The 14,820-nt window shown below is 42.7% G+C and overlaps 1 protein-coding gene across 1 annotated transcript in view; it reads right to left on the bottom strand.

Annotated features, from left to right (window-relative positions):
- LOC308662825 (keratin, type II cytoskeletal 8-like) overlaps positions 1-14,820 on the bottom strand; it is a gene marked incomplete at both ends in the record, with an annotated part of 62,707 nt that overhangs the window by 37,253 nt on the left and 10,634 nt on the right. The window contains one exon of the mRNA XM_081318970.1: positions 1,169-1,719. Coding sequence (XP_081175096.1) covers positions 1,169-1,719 — 551 coding nt within the window. The remainder of the gene's footprint in view (positions 1-1,168; positions 1,720-14,820) is intronic.

Raw genomic sequence — 14,820 nt, 5'->3', positions numbered from 1 at the left:
ACCACTACACCAAACTGACTCTCAAGCTGCAGGTATTCTAACTCATTTTGGCGCGTGAATTTTTGCAATGGCGAAATGCTTCATGTACACAGATGACCTCATTGAATTAAATGAGTGACTGATCATGAAATGATTTTGTGGCTCTGATTTATCATTAGATTGGAGGGCATATATTTAAAATATGCAGAAAATAAAAGGGAAATGGAAGAAACAGCTTCTAATTTCTACTGCTTCCTTCAATTTTCAGTTCAATTGCAGTGAATCGGGATTTCAACCATTGCTTCCTTTTCAGGTATCTTATTCTCAGTAAACGGATCTATATAGATTCAAGTAATAACTTGCTGAAACAATTACATTTATGAATGTCTTCTCTGCCTGGCTTTCTGGCCAAATCAATCACATCCTTCCCCTGTTATAATTTCATCTCAGATTTTATAGGTTTTTCTACTGTATATGGCAAATATAAGGTTAGATAAATGCTATTACTTATAAAAATGATAACATTAATCCCAATGTTAATTGAAGTTGGAACAAGGCTAGGATTAGGGTTAGAAAAGCCAAGTAGTTTTGATTAACATATGATGGACCATAACATGGGAAGAGTAGAATAGTATACATTTGCAGTAGGTCTGAAGAGTAAAGCAGAAAGATGGATATGGAAGGAACAGAAGCTATTGCCATTCAATGAAGGAAATCTCAGCTATAAAATCCCTGGTTCAAATGTTCCCCCTTAGGGGAAAAAAAACCTTCTCCCCACCCTCCTGTGTGGTGAAGGCATAATGCTGATCTCTTTCTGAGGGTTTTTACCATATTTACTAAGATAACAGAGCTGGCAATCTGAACCCTAACTATATTCCCAGTCTGTCTTGATGCACACAAACAAACAGGCAAGTCGCTCTTTACAAAATGTCATAATTCAGGAAAGATTTCTTATAATTAGTTCCTAGCCTGCCAAGAAGGATGCAACAGGGGGCAGTTAGATGTTCATTCTAGAATGAGGGAGCACTGTAGCAAAATACGAAGAAAAGGGGAATAGATTGATTATCCCAAATTATTCTTAAACATTTAAAAACTGAGAGTTGAAAGAGAGAGAGAGAGAGAGAGAGAGAGAGAGAGAGAGAGAGAGAGAGAGAGAGAGAGAGAGAGAAAAGGATGGACAAATTCCTACCTTATCGATGAAGCAAGCAAACTGGTTGTTCAAGGTTTTCATCTCTTCTTTCTCGTGTGTCCGTGCTTTATGCTCCTCGGGATCAACTCCAAGAGAAAGAGGCTTCAAGAGGCGCTCATCAATAGAGATCCCCCGGATCCCTTCGCTTCTGGTGCTAGTCATGCTGTTCATTCTACCGTACCCTCCATATCCACCCTGGCACTCAGCGCCCCCGTAACCTCCACCAAACCCTCCACTATAAGCAAGACCCCCCATTCCCATCGCCTGCCCTCCCATCCCTATGCGCTGTCCACCAGCTCCTGCATAGATTTGTCCTCCATAGCCTTGACTGTAAGATATTCTTTGGCTTCCACCAAAATTATTCAGGCTCATGCTGGAGTAGCCACCAGCCCCACATGGTCTTCCATATGGCTGGCATGGAGGAGCAGAGCTTCGGCCACCCACCATAGAAGCAGAAGAAAATCGCCTTGATCCACCTAAGCATCGAGACCCGACAGATATGTTCATGGTTAGGATTGGTGTTTCTGGATTTTTGAAAAGAGTTGAGCAACCTATGAGTGAAGAAGTGGGATGAGGGAAAAGCAAAAGAGCGAAGGCAAGAGAGTCCCTTTGATTTGCAAGCAGGGCTTCTCTCTTTTATATGGCTCAAGAGGTGCACGGGATGCAAAAAAAAAACACACAACAACCTGGGTTTGGTTTGCCCAGCAGCTAGAATCTATGCTCCCGAGCAAAAAAATCTTTGTCATATGGGAAATAGCGTGAAATTAAAAAAAATGCTAGGCTTGCAAGCTTCCCTCGCTGTCTCTTATGTCTGGCTTTAATTAATCTGCTTCCTCAATGTATAATTATCATCCACCAAAATACTTCAAGTGGCTTATTTACAGGGCAGTTTCACTTGCAGCTTCATCTCTTTTTATGTTTAATTATCTGGATGGAATGCACCATTCTTGATAAGGAGCAATGGTTTGGATTTGTTTATTTATTTGCTCTCCTGCATGGAGACGTACAGCAAGAAGAGGCCACCAAAATCTGACTCAGAGCAAAAATTCAAAGCAAACGTAGACTTACTCACCTAACTAAAAACCTTAAAGCAATCCTCCCCCCTCCCCACTTTGAAATAATAATATTAGTCAAACGTCTTGAGGGGAGAGTTGATCAAGCTTAGATCCCCAAATTGGTACCCACAGATATTAAGATATTACTCAGTGCAGGAATCCAAAATTTGCTGATGATCAGAGCTGAGGTTTCAAGTGTCAGAAGTGCAAAGTAGGGTTTCCATGGAGCCCTGTGAAGGAAGGAGAGAATGGCACAAAGTTTAAACATAAACAGCTTCATTTTGTAAGAGGGGAATTGCTTGTCTGAGGAGGCTGCTTATATTCTGGATATCCTTTTATACAGTAGAATGAAGGCTGTATACTGTCGCCCTGCCTATTTAACTTATTTGCAGACCACATCATGAGAAAGGCAGGGCTAGATGAATCAAAGTTGGAATTAAGATTGCCGGAAGAAATATCAACAACCTAAGATATGCAGATGATACCACTCTAATGGCAGAAAGTGAAGAAGAACTAAAGAGCCTCTTGTTGCGGGTGAAGAAGGAGAGTGCAAAACTTGGGTTGAAAATAAACATTAAGAAAACCAAGATCACTGCAGATGGGCACTGTAGCCAAGAAATTAAAAGATGTTTGCTCCTCGGGAGGAAAGCCATGGCAAATCTAGACAGCACACTAAAAAGCAGAGACATCACCCTGTCAATAAAAGTGCGTATAGTCAAGGCTATGATCTTCCCAGTTGCAATGTATGGCAGTGAAAGTTGGACCATAAAAAAGGCTGAGCGCCAAAGAATTGAGGCCTTTGAACTATGGTGCTGGAGAAGACTCCTGCGAGTCCCTTGGACTGCAAGGCAATCAAACCAGTCAGTCCTAGAAGAGGTCAACCCTGACTGCTCTTTGGAAGGCCAGATCCTGAAGCTAAAACTCAAATACTTTGGCCACCTAATGAGAAGGAAGGACTCACTGGAGAAGAGCCTAATTCTGGGAAAGATTGAGGGCAAGAGAAGAAGGGGACAACAGAGAATGAGGTGGCTGGATGGAGTCACTGAAGCAGTAGGTGTGAGCTTAAATGGACTCCAGAAGATGGTAGAGGACAGGAAGGCCTGGAGGAACGTTGTCCATAGGGTCACGATGGGTCAGACATGACTTTGCAGCTAACAACAATAACAAAGGCATTTGACAAAGTAGATTACAACTTACTTCTTGGTAAAAGATAGGATAATGTAGGATAAATAGTAGCATCACCACCTGAATTTGTAGTTGGCTGACCATCTGCACTTAGCATGTAGTTCTTAATGGAACTACATCTACATGGAGGGAAGCATGCACTGGGCTACCTCAATGTTCTGTCTTGGGCCTGCTACTCCTCAACATCTTCATAAGTCATCTAGATGAGGGACAGAAGGGGAACTCATCAAATATCCAGATGACATCAAACTGGAGAGAATTGCTAACACTTTGGAAGATTGGCTCAGGATTCAGAAGGATTTTGACAGACCTAAGCATTGGGCACTTTCAACAAGATGCAGTTCAATAGTGAGAAAAGTACAGTCCTCCACTAAGGGAGGAAAAAACAAATGCATAGGTACAGAATAGGTGGTACCTGGCTCAACAGTAGTGACTGACTATGAGAGAGATCTGGGTGTCCTAATAGATCACCACTTAAGTATGAGTCAGCAATGTGCCACAGCTGCCAAAAAAACCCCAACCCAGTCTTGGGCTGCGTCAACAGAGGGATAGCATCAGGTCACAAGAAGTGATAATACCACTTTATACCATACTAGTGAGGCCAATATTTGGAATACTGTATATAGTTCTGGTCACCAAAGATGCTAATACCCTAGAAAGAGTGCAGAGAAGAACAACAAAGGTGATAAGAGGTCTGGAGAGGCTAAATTATAGGATGAATGGTTAAAGGAACTAGATATGGGAAAGGACGGCCACGGAGGCACTTGACCGAGTTGTACCCTTGCGGCCCCTGACCCGGCGCAGATCCCAGTGGGCTCCATGGTTCTCTGCGGAGCTCCGGGAGATGAAGCGTCGGAGACGGGGCCTAGAGAGCGGTTGGAGATCCAGCCAATCTGAATCCGACCGATTGCGACTAAGAACCCATATTAGGTCTTATCTCGCGGCGATAAGGGTGGCGAGGTCTAATTACTTCGCTACCCTTATCGCGTCCGCAGATAATCGCCCGGCCACCCTGTTTATGGTGACCTGCTCCCTCCTTAATCAGGAGGTGAGTGAGGAACCCTTGCAGGGCCGTGCTGAGGAGTTTAGTCAACATCTGCTGGACAAAATCACTCGGATTCGGACCGGTTTGGACTCCGACTGGGCAGAGTACGACGATCAGGACACGGGTGGTCTTGTCAATGTTATCTGGGAGGAGTTCGATCCTGTAACTCCGGAGGAAGTAGACAGGATTATGGGGAGGCTGAGCTCCACCACATGTTTATTGGACCCGTGCCCTTCCTGGCTGGTTTACACAGCTCGGGAGGGGACACGAGGCTGGTTCCAGGCGGTTAAATCTGCCTCTTTGAGTGAGGGTAGTTTCCCCGCCACCTTGAAGGAGGCGGTGGTGAGACCTCTCCTCAAGAAGCCTGCCTTGGACCCAGCTGTTTTAAATAACTTTTATCCGGTCTCCAACCTTCGCTTTCTTGCGAAGGTTGTTGAGAGCGTGGTGGCACTTCAGCTCCCTCTGGTTCTGGATGAAGCGGATTATCTAGACCCGTACCAATCGGGCTTCAGGCCCGGGTACAGCACGGAGACGGCATTGGTCGCGCTGGTGAATGATCTCTGGAGGGCTCGGGACAGGGGATATTCCTCTGTCCTAGTCCTATTAGACCTCTCAGCGGCTTTCGATACCATCGACCATGGTATCTTGCTGCGGCGTCTCAGGGGATTGGGAGTGGGAGGCACGGTTTTTCAGTGGTTCTCCTCCTATCTCCTGGGACGTTCGCAGTCGGTGTTGGCAGGGGGGCAGAGGTCGACCTCGAGGCCTCTCGCTTGTGGAGTCCCTCAGGGGTCGGTCCTCTCGCCTCTCCTGTTCAACATCTACATGAAACCGCTGGGTGAGATCATTTGTGGTTTTGGAGTTGTGTATCATCAGTATGTTGATGATACCCAGCTTTTCATTTCGACACCAAACCACCCCAGTGATGCCCTCGACGTGATGTCCCGCTGCCTGGAGGTGGTTCGGGTCTGGATGGGGAGGAACAGGCTTCAACTCAACCCTGCCAAGACTGAGTGGCTGTGTGTACCGGCATCTCGGGATATTCAGGATATCCCATCTCTTTCTATGGGGGGTGAGTTATTACCCCCTGTAGATAGAGCTCACAACTTGGGAGTCCTCCTAGATTCACAGCTTTCTTTAGAAGACCATATAGTAGCTGTGACTAGGGGGGCCTTTGCCCAGGTTCGCCTGGTGCGCCAGTTGCAGCCCTATCTAGACCGGGATGCCTTACATACGGTCACTCACGCGCTCGTGACCTCTCATTTGGACTACTGCAACGCTCTCTACATGGGGCTGCCCTTGAAGACCACCCGGAGGCTCCAACTGGTACAGAATGCAGCCGCGAGTGTTGGGAGTTTCCCGATACTCCCATGTTACACCTCTGCTCCGTGAGCTGCATTGGCTTCCAGTTGTCTTCCGGGTGAGATTCAAGGTGTTGGTAATGACCCACAAAGCCCTACATGGCATGGGTCTGGAATACCTTAGGGAGCACCTGCGGCCGGCATCAACTTCCCTCCGCCCAGTACGCTCCCACAGAGAGGGCCTCCTCAGGGTGCCACCGGTCAAAGAATGCCAACTGGTGGCCCCCAGGGGGAGGGCGTTCTCTGTGGGCGCGCCGGATTTATGGAACCATCTTCCAGTTGAGCTCCGGATGGTGCCCGACCTCCACTCCTTCCGGCGTGATCTAAAGACTTACCTCTTCGAACAAGCTGGCCTGGCCTGATGGGATGGGGTTGGGTTTTATTAATGTGTTTTAACTTTTTTATTATGTTTTAACTTATTGTAAGAGTTGTGGGCGTTCTGTTTAATCTCTTTTAATTTTTGTATTTTGTATTTTGTATTTTGTCTTTTAACATGCATTGCCCTGTTCACCACCCTGAGTCCTTCGGGAGAAGGGCGGTATACAAATAAAATTAATAATAATAATAATAATAATAATAATAATAATAATAATAATAATAATAATAATAATAATAATAATAATAATAATAATAATAATAATAATAATAATAATAATATGTCTAGCCTAAGGAAGAGAAAGGTTAGAGGGGACATGATACCTGTTTTCCAGTACTTAACCGACTAACAGAATAACAGAGCTGGAGGGGACCTTAGAGGTCTTCTAGTTCAACCTCCTGTTCAGGCATTTCAGATGAATAGTTATCCAATATCTTCTTAAAATCTTCCAGTGTTGGAGCGCTCACAACTTCTGGAGGCAGGTTGTTCCACTGATGAATTGTTCTGTCAGGAAATTTCTCCTTAGTTCTAGGTTGCTTCTCTCTGATTACTTTCCATCTGTTGCTTCTTGTTCTGCTTTCAGGTGCTTTGGAGAATAGCTTGACTCCCTCTTCTTTTTGGTAGCCCCTGAGATATTGAAACACTGCTGTCATGTCATCCCTAGTCCTTCTTTTCATTAAACTAGACATACCCAATTCCAACAACCATTCTTCATATATTTTAGCCTCCAGTCCCCTAATCATCTTCTTTCTAGAGTCTCAACCTCCTTTTTACATCGTGGTGACCAAAACTGGATGCAATATTCCAAGTGTGGTGTTAGTATTATAAACCTGTATTAACACTTCATATGGTCTTGATTCTATCCCTATGTTAATGCAGCCTAGCACTGTGTTGGCTTTTTTGGCAGCTGTAGCACACTGCTGGATCATACTTAAGTGATTGTCCACTGGAACTCCAAGATCCCTCTCACAGTTACTACTATTGAGCAAGGTACTGCGTATACTGTACCTGTGCATTTGGTTTTTCTTGCCTAAATGTAGAACCTTACTTTTCTTACCACTGAATTTCATTTTGTTAGATAGTGCCCAATGTTCAAGTCTGTCCAGATCCTCCTGTATCTTAAGCCTATCTTCTGAAGTGTTGGCTATTCCTGCCAGCTTGGTGTCATGTGCAAATTTGATGAGTTCCCCATCTATCCCCTCATCCAAATCATTGATGAAGATGTTTAAGGATCTAAAACAGAGCCTTGGGGTACCCCAGTGCATACTTCTCTCCATGTAGATGAAGTTCCATTGAAGACTATACACTCAGTGCAGTTGGTCACCCAGTTATGAATGCATCTGGTAGTGATGCTGTCTAACTCACATTTTTCTACTTGATAGGCTGTCACAAAGAAGAGGGGATTGAAAGGTGCAAGACAAGAAATAATAGTGGAAACTTGTTAAGGAAAGACCCAACCTTGAAGTAAGGCAAAAAAATTCTGACAGTGAGAACAATTAATCAGTGGAATAGCTTGCCTACAAGAATTGTGAGTGCTCTATCACTGGAGGTTTTCAAAAATAGACTGGACAACAGTTTGATCAGGATGATTAAGTTGAGAGGAGGTTAGTCTAGAAGACATCTGAGGTCCCTTCCAATCCTATGATTCTATGTTCTTGAGTCGTTAGGCTGAGTTGAGTATCTGAATTTGTCAGATTGGAGTACCTCCTTAGGTGCCCATCAAGCTACATGTACCATCTGTTTTTTTGTTATACTTTTTTTTAAATACTGGGGACTGCAGCTCAGGGATTTGTTTGGAAGTGTGCCCACTAAATGAGCTTAGGTGCTGAAGGGTGTTTACTGAAGCAGCTTCCCCAGACTGCTTCCTGATAAGTGAACATCCATGCTCACCACAACGATGATTAGAGAGAAAGTGATCAATGCATAGTTTTAAATTTCAAAATGAGCACATTAGCCCAAAGAAAGGATGAAGAACCCTGACCTCAATTGTAATTAGATTTTGTCTAAAGCAGGGGGTCCTAATTTTTTTGGCCACCACCCTCTCTTTAATGTAATCCTAAAGTATACAGCTCCCCTAAAACTCCAAACATCAAAATGAACACAAATGAATAATGGAAACAATACAATAAAATTTCAAGAAAGGTGAATTTATTGTAACAATGTACAAATAAAAGGTTCTTCACATCTCCCATGGACTCTATCTGCACCTCACAATTTGGGGAAGCCGGGTCTAAAGCAAATTTGGACTCTTCCTGAAGTGAGATATCCCGGGCTGAAAGATTTGACAAGACGTTTATCCAGATTTGACAAGACACCCAGGCGCAGTATCTAGATCAGCTTGATGGATCTTCAAAGTTAAACAGAGGCAAACTAGATTATTACTTGGGTGGGAGATGATGCCGGGGAGAGTCTATCACAACTCGCCATGCCCAACTCGTCATGGGACAAGAGTTACATTAATATTGAAGAAATAGTGGAACAGAATAATTAAAAAAGGGATGCCAAAAAAGAGACAAAATGAAATGTGAAGGACAAATATTAAAATATTTTTTAAATTATTTTAAATAATTAAACTGAATTATTGAATTTTCCTGGAGCAAGATGTCCCATGGTGAGTTGTCCCGCAGTGAGTTGGACGTGGAGAGTTGACCATGGCAAGTTGGCTGTGGCGAGTTGTCCCATTCCGTACCAGGAATGAAGACTACGTTGACAAGTAGGGGAGAGGAATCCATTCTAGATGAAAGCAATGGCAAATAACTCCTGTACTGTGACCAAGAAAAGTATGTGAAAACTCATAAAGTTCTATTTAATGAAGTGGATCCAATAGGAAAAAAGAACATTCAGAAAAAATAGAACAATTTCTGGCAGTGGGTGATATCTGTGAACATATTTCTCTCACATTGGCCAATTATATTCAGCAGTTATTTATTTCCCATAACAAAAGTGTATCTATGAATACCAGTTGCTGGCAAATCCATTGCTTTCTTTGGCACTTTGTAATAACTTGCAATAGAGATCTAAGAGCTATACTCATAAATTATCTATGCAAACTATGAAATGCTTTTTGTGATTCCCACAGACACATGATTGTCCATGGTGAGATCAAATATGTAGGCTAGATGGCCTTTTGGTTCTTATCAAATCTGACTCAACTTTCTCTTCTCCTGAAATAACAGATTTTTATTTTATTTTTTACAAAAAAATATTCATAATACGGAGAAAGCCATATTATGAAATTAAGTTAGTGGCAGTAGTAGTAATTTACGGTACTAAATTATTTCCTTGAACAGTTTGCAGTTAGTTTATGGAGTTCATTGCCCAGAATGTAGTTATGGCCACAAGCTTACATGATTTCACCTTAGATACATTTGTGGATAGCGGATCTATTAAACCAGGTTGGCAATTCATGCCTCTAATGAAGTGTGCTGTGAGCCACAAAAGTCTTTTGCAAAATTGGATCACACTTGCCAGTTGGCTCTGTACCTCAGAGTTACAGTTAGAGTGGTGATGCAGTGGAGTAATTGGACATATAGGTGGCTTCCTGTGGAAGTATCTAGCTGACGAATCATCAGAAACCTTTTATGTCCATAAAGCCATTTGCTTAATTGATCAATGTTAGGAAAGCATTAGAGCAGGGGTGTCAAACTCAATTTCACTGAGGGCCGCATCAACATTGCGGTTGCCCTCAGAGGGCCGGGTGGGTGTGGCCTGGATGGGCGTGGCTAGAGTGCGTATGGCCTACTGGGTGGGCATGGCCAGCTCTACATCGTTCGCATCAAGGGTGCCTATGGGGGCCTGGGCAGGAGTGGGACAGATCTGAGGGTCTCTGGCAGGAGGAGGGTCTCTGGGCCAGGGCCAAGGCAGTGGGGGCCGTTTCCTCACTGTTTCCAGGATGGCTTCACGGGCCTCATGAAACCACTTCGCGGGCCAGATCTGGCCCCCGGGCCTTGTGTTTGACATGTCTGCATTAGAGAATAGTAACTAAAACTGCAGTCATGGTGACCTTGAATGGACATCCCAGAAATCAAAAGTCTTTTCAGAATTCATCCTTCAACTTGGAGGAGTAAAGGTGAGCCATACAAGAAAGACCAGACTGAGGAAACAATGCCATATTGGTTACTATTATAACAGCTATAGTAACAGAATCTTGCAAGTCTAAAAGTGATCCCCCTACTAGCATTTTATCTTCATGTGAACTAGGGAGGGGCTTATCTCAGACATTTTTCTTCAATTATTGTCATGGCTGGGGTTCAAGGCCTGCTCATTTGACCATTTGGGAGCAGCTTTTCCTTCTGTCCCTCAAGGGTCTTCCCTGTTTCTTCTATAGTAGAGGCAATAACAGAAACAGATTCTCATTCCCCATATCTTGCAAAGCCTATTCTTCCTAACATCAAATATTAGGAAAGACCAAGAGGAGATATATCAGATGTAGGGTGTGCTGTAACCAGATGCCTTCCTACTAACTCCTCTAATAAATGTCCCAAACCCATACTTTATCATTGTCCGCTCTGGACTGGGTAAAACTACATTCAAAATCGTATAATTAAAAAGAGATCCCACTTTTATTTTTTTACAAAATTTGGGAATTAAAAAAAAATGAGATGCTAGCTACAACATCTCCTTCATTCATTCTTAATGAACCAGGCCAAGGGTAGGCAACCTCGGCTCTTTTATGACTCATGGACTTCAACTCCCAGAATTCCTGAGTCAGCTATGCTCAGGAATTCTGGGAGTTGAAGTCCATGAGTCATAAAAGAGCCGAGGTTGCCTACCCCTAAACCAGGCCAAGCAGCCTTAGGTATTTAGGCACATGAGCTCTCAAAATAACAGTTTCCTGTCTGTGACTGTAATTTGCATTCAGTTGTAGGGTCAATGTCTTACCTTAAAGGTGTATTCGCCTCTCAAAACTGAGGTGTCAGCATTGATGTTATTATTTTGATGCCCCATATTTCTATGTATGACAGCACTTTAGGGTTCTGAGTACTCACCCCAAAATTTTTTGTTTTATCTCAAAACAGTCTATAGTAAAACTACATTTTACCTAGTGTAGTTATTATGTATGCTGAGACTGTTGTCCTTGAGGCAGTAGCAGAAGGAAAGTGCAAATCACACCAAAGAAGTAAAATTGAAAAGGAGGAGAACACAAAGCCTTCCTCATTTACTATGTTCTCCAGCCTATGTACAGTAGCCTTCCACATTTGGGATGTAAATGTAGTTTTGGAAACTTATCTGGAGGAGAGGTTTTCAGAGTAATAACAGTGACAGGAAAATCATCAGGTGCTCATTCTGTCTTAATTCTACTGGACTTGTATTAAGCCCTTTACAGTTTTAAATGCAAGATTCCCACAAGTTCTAGAACAGGGGTGTCAAACTCGCAATGTCACGCGACGTGTCGCGATGTATCGCGACTTTTTTGCCATTGCCGGCAATGGGGTGGGCGCAGTTTCGCAGGCTGGCAGTTTGACACCCCTGCTGTAGAATGCAAGTTTCCCATAGATCCAGAGAAGGCAGACGTATCTCAATAAGGGAGGGGCCAAGTTACAGAATCTTGGAAATTGGCTCTGCGTATCTTGCGTATCTTATTAGGGACCTCTTAAAGTGGCGCCTCTCTCTCCCTTGTCATCTTTCTAAACCAATCTTGGTTTAATGGGGAAGTTTCTAATCTTTTATTTGACATGACAAAAATATTCATCTTTTCTTGTTCTACGGTGTTTTGAAAACACCTCTTCCCCCACCCCCCAGTATTTCATTACACGTTGGATAGGAAATTTGTCTCGTCAGAATTTTAAAACAAGCTAGACAACCTGTGGCATGTTGGGTTATCCTTTCAGAGATAGTTCCTTTACCAGATTCCACAATGCCTTCAACAATGACAGAGCTTCTATTGTACTGCCTTTACTAGAAAGGTTGGATTGCATTCAGAGCTGTATCTGCCTTGAAAATAACCCATGGTGAACTAACTGTACAGTACAGTCAAACATCGACAAAGGGAACATTTTATGACATTTTGTATTATGTCATAAACTATTTTATGATCATGTTTATGTCATAAAAGATTTTATAAAATTTGCCAAATTTCAGTTCCATCGGAGTCATGGGTGCTGGATTTTTTTGGATACATTCTAGCTGATTTGAGGTATCTTGGTTCAAAATATAATGTAAGAGTTAAAAATTATGGGAATGAGAGTTTTAGTAGTATATAGATATATTAGTGAACAAAGAGAGAAGCAACCTGGAGTTAAGGAAAAAGTTCCTAACAGTGAGGACAATCAACCAGTGGAACAGCTTGCCATCAGAAATCATGGGCACTCCATCATTGGAGGTTTTTAAGAAGAGACTGGACAGTCACTAGTCTGAGATGGTATAGGTTTTCCTGCTTGAGTGGGGGGCTGAACTACAAGACCTCCAAGGTCCCTTCCAGCTCTGTTCTATTTTAGTTTGACACCCCCCCAAGATATGTATCTTAAATAGGTGCCAGAATTGTGATAACCTAGTTCTGGCTGAACTTAAAAAATCAAGCAGATTCTGACCCGATTAGTCCATGGATGATAGTCTACCCTGGAATTCCCTATGGAATAGGCTAGAAAAGTCAGGGAAAATCTTTCTTAAAGACAATGAGAATCCCCTTCTGTCCTATGGCCATGAAACCCTACATATACAGTACATGAAGTTACTAGGAGACTAGCTCACCTCCAAGGGAACTTTACTTTTTAAATAAGTACAGAAGGCCAAAATACTCATTGCTTGTTGAAATACGTATTTTTCAGAATGTCGGAACTTATTTTACAACACAAAAGATACAACTGTTTATGTTCGAAGAAAAATGTGTGCAAGAACATATTTAAGCATGGAAGGAAAGCTCTTAAAAGTGTGCATATTGAGGGAAATGCATACAAAAACACCAAAAGGGAAATGTAACATTGATGTGTAGACTGAATTTCATATGGAACCATCTTGCCAAACTCACAAGCTACAGAGCTGAACAGGCCCTCTGGTTAATAAGATGGATAAAAAGGTAAAGGTAAAGGTTCCCCCGCACATGCGTGCTAGTCATTTCCAACTCTAGGGGCCGGTGCTCATCTCTGTTTCAAAGCCGAAGAGCCAGCGCTTGTCCGAGGACGTCTCCGTGGTCATGTGGCTGGCATGACTAGACGCCAAAGGTGCATGGAATGCTGTTACCTTCCCACCGGAGTGGTCCCTATTTTTCTACTTGCATTTTTACGTGCTTTCGAACTGCTAGGTTGGCAGAAGCTGGGACGAGTAACAGGCGCTCACTCTGTTACGCGGCACTCGGGATTCGACCCACCAAACTGCCGATCTTCTGATCGACAAGCTCAGCGTCCTAACCCACTGAGCCACCGCGTCCCTATAATAAGATGGATAATCCATTGCAAATGAAATCAACACCTTTATCTATTTACAGAGGACAAGTCTTCATTTTTTAATCACATTAAATAACTAGGATGAAGAACCTAATTCTGTTTGGTTGTTTATCATTTAGATTTCTCCCTCAAGTCAACATACCAAAGGAAGAGTGGATAAGAGTGATCATACAAAACATCTAATGGGCACCAGATTGCTTTTTCTTCTAGTTTCGAAGTTCATAGGAAGCATCTGGCATTAAACTGCATTGGGTCCTATTATATGGTACAATCCCAAAAGAAATGATGCAAGTCAAGGAGGTCCGCAAAGAAAACAGCTGCATTTTTAATGGTAAGTGTGCAAAGGGATTGTGAAGGTAGCACTTTTTAAGGAAGGGAAAAATAAGATGGAAAAAGCCACAGGAAAAGAAAGGAAGATATCACATGGGAAACAACATCATCTGACTTCACTTCCCCATCCTGCCAGTAAACACAAATCTATGAACGAAGGAGGAAGGCTGAATAATGAAAGACACATCTGGAAGCTTCTGCACTAAATTGCATAGAGTTGCTCTGTGAGTGAGATGGGTGGTCTCTAAATTTGATAGGTAAATAAATAAATCTGCAATGGATGGCTTGGAGAAAAGAAATCCCCCAATATACTATGGTCATATATGTAGCAATTACAGCACTTAAGTTGGGTTTTTTGATATATTAAAAAAAATCTACATTTTGGATTTCTAGCATGAATACAGCAATACTCCCCAAAGAATTGTTTCTGTGGGAAGGGTGAGCCCTGAATCAAATAAAACTAGTTCACACACCCTGCATTTGGATAAATGGCCACTTTTCATCTGAGCTGGAACCTGTTCTTTTCTTACGATCTAATTGCTCAGAGATGACACATCCATCTATGCAACTTATTTGTTCTTCCTTTGATCTGCAAATGTTATGTTTGACCACAACTAAGCTCATCCATTTGGAAACCAATTGACCTAGAGCTGTTTCCACAATCCGGTTTTCTAGAAAAAGCAAGTCAGAGGCTTCTGCCTGCTGTGAATTTATTCATGCTTAAAGCTTTCTCCCATGTAGGTGGAAACACCCAGATAGTCATGGAGCATATATAATACCTCAGACAACCCAGATGTTTAGATGTTGTGGAGAAGCAGGTCTCATACCCGAATGCATCTAAAAATCTCCTTATGTGTACGAAATTATCACGATATAAGGAAAGTTTGCAAAACTCTTAACTTCTTAATCCTGCTTTCTAGG

This window comes from Vipera berus (genome assembly GCF_964194415.1).
Source record: "Vipera berus genome assembly, chromosome: 2".
Taxonomy (NCBI): domain Eukaryota; kingdom Metazoa; phylum Chordata; class Lepidosauria; order Squamata; family Viperidae; genus Vipera; species Vipera berus.
This window is presented reverse-complemented; position numbering and strand designations above follow the sequence as displayed.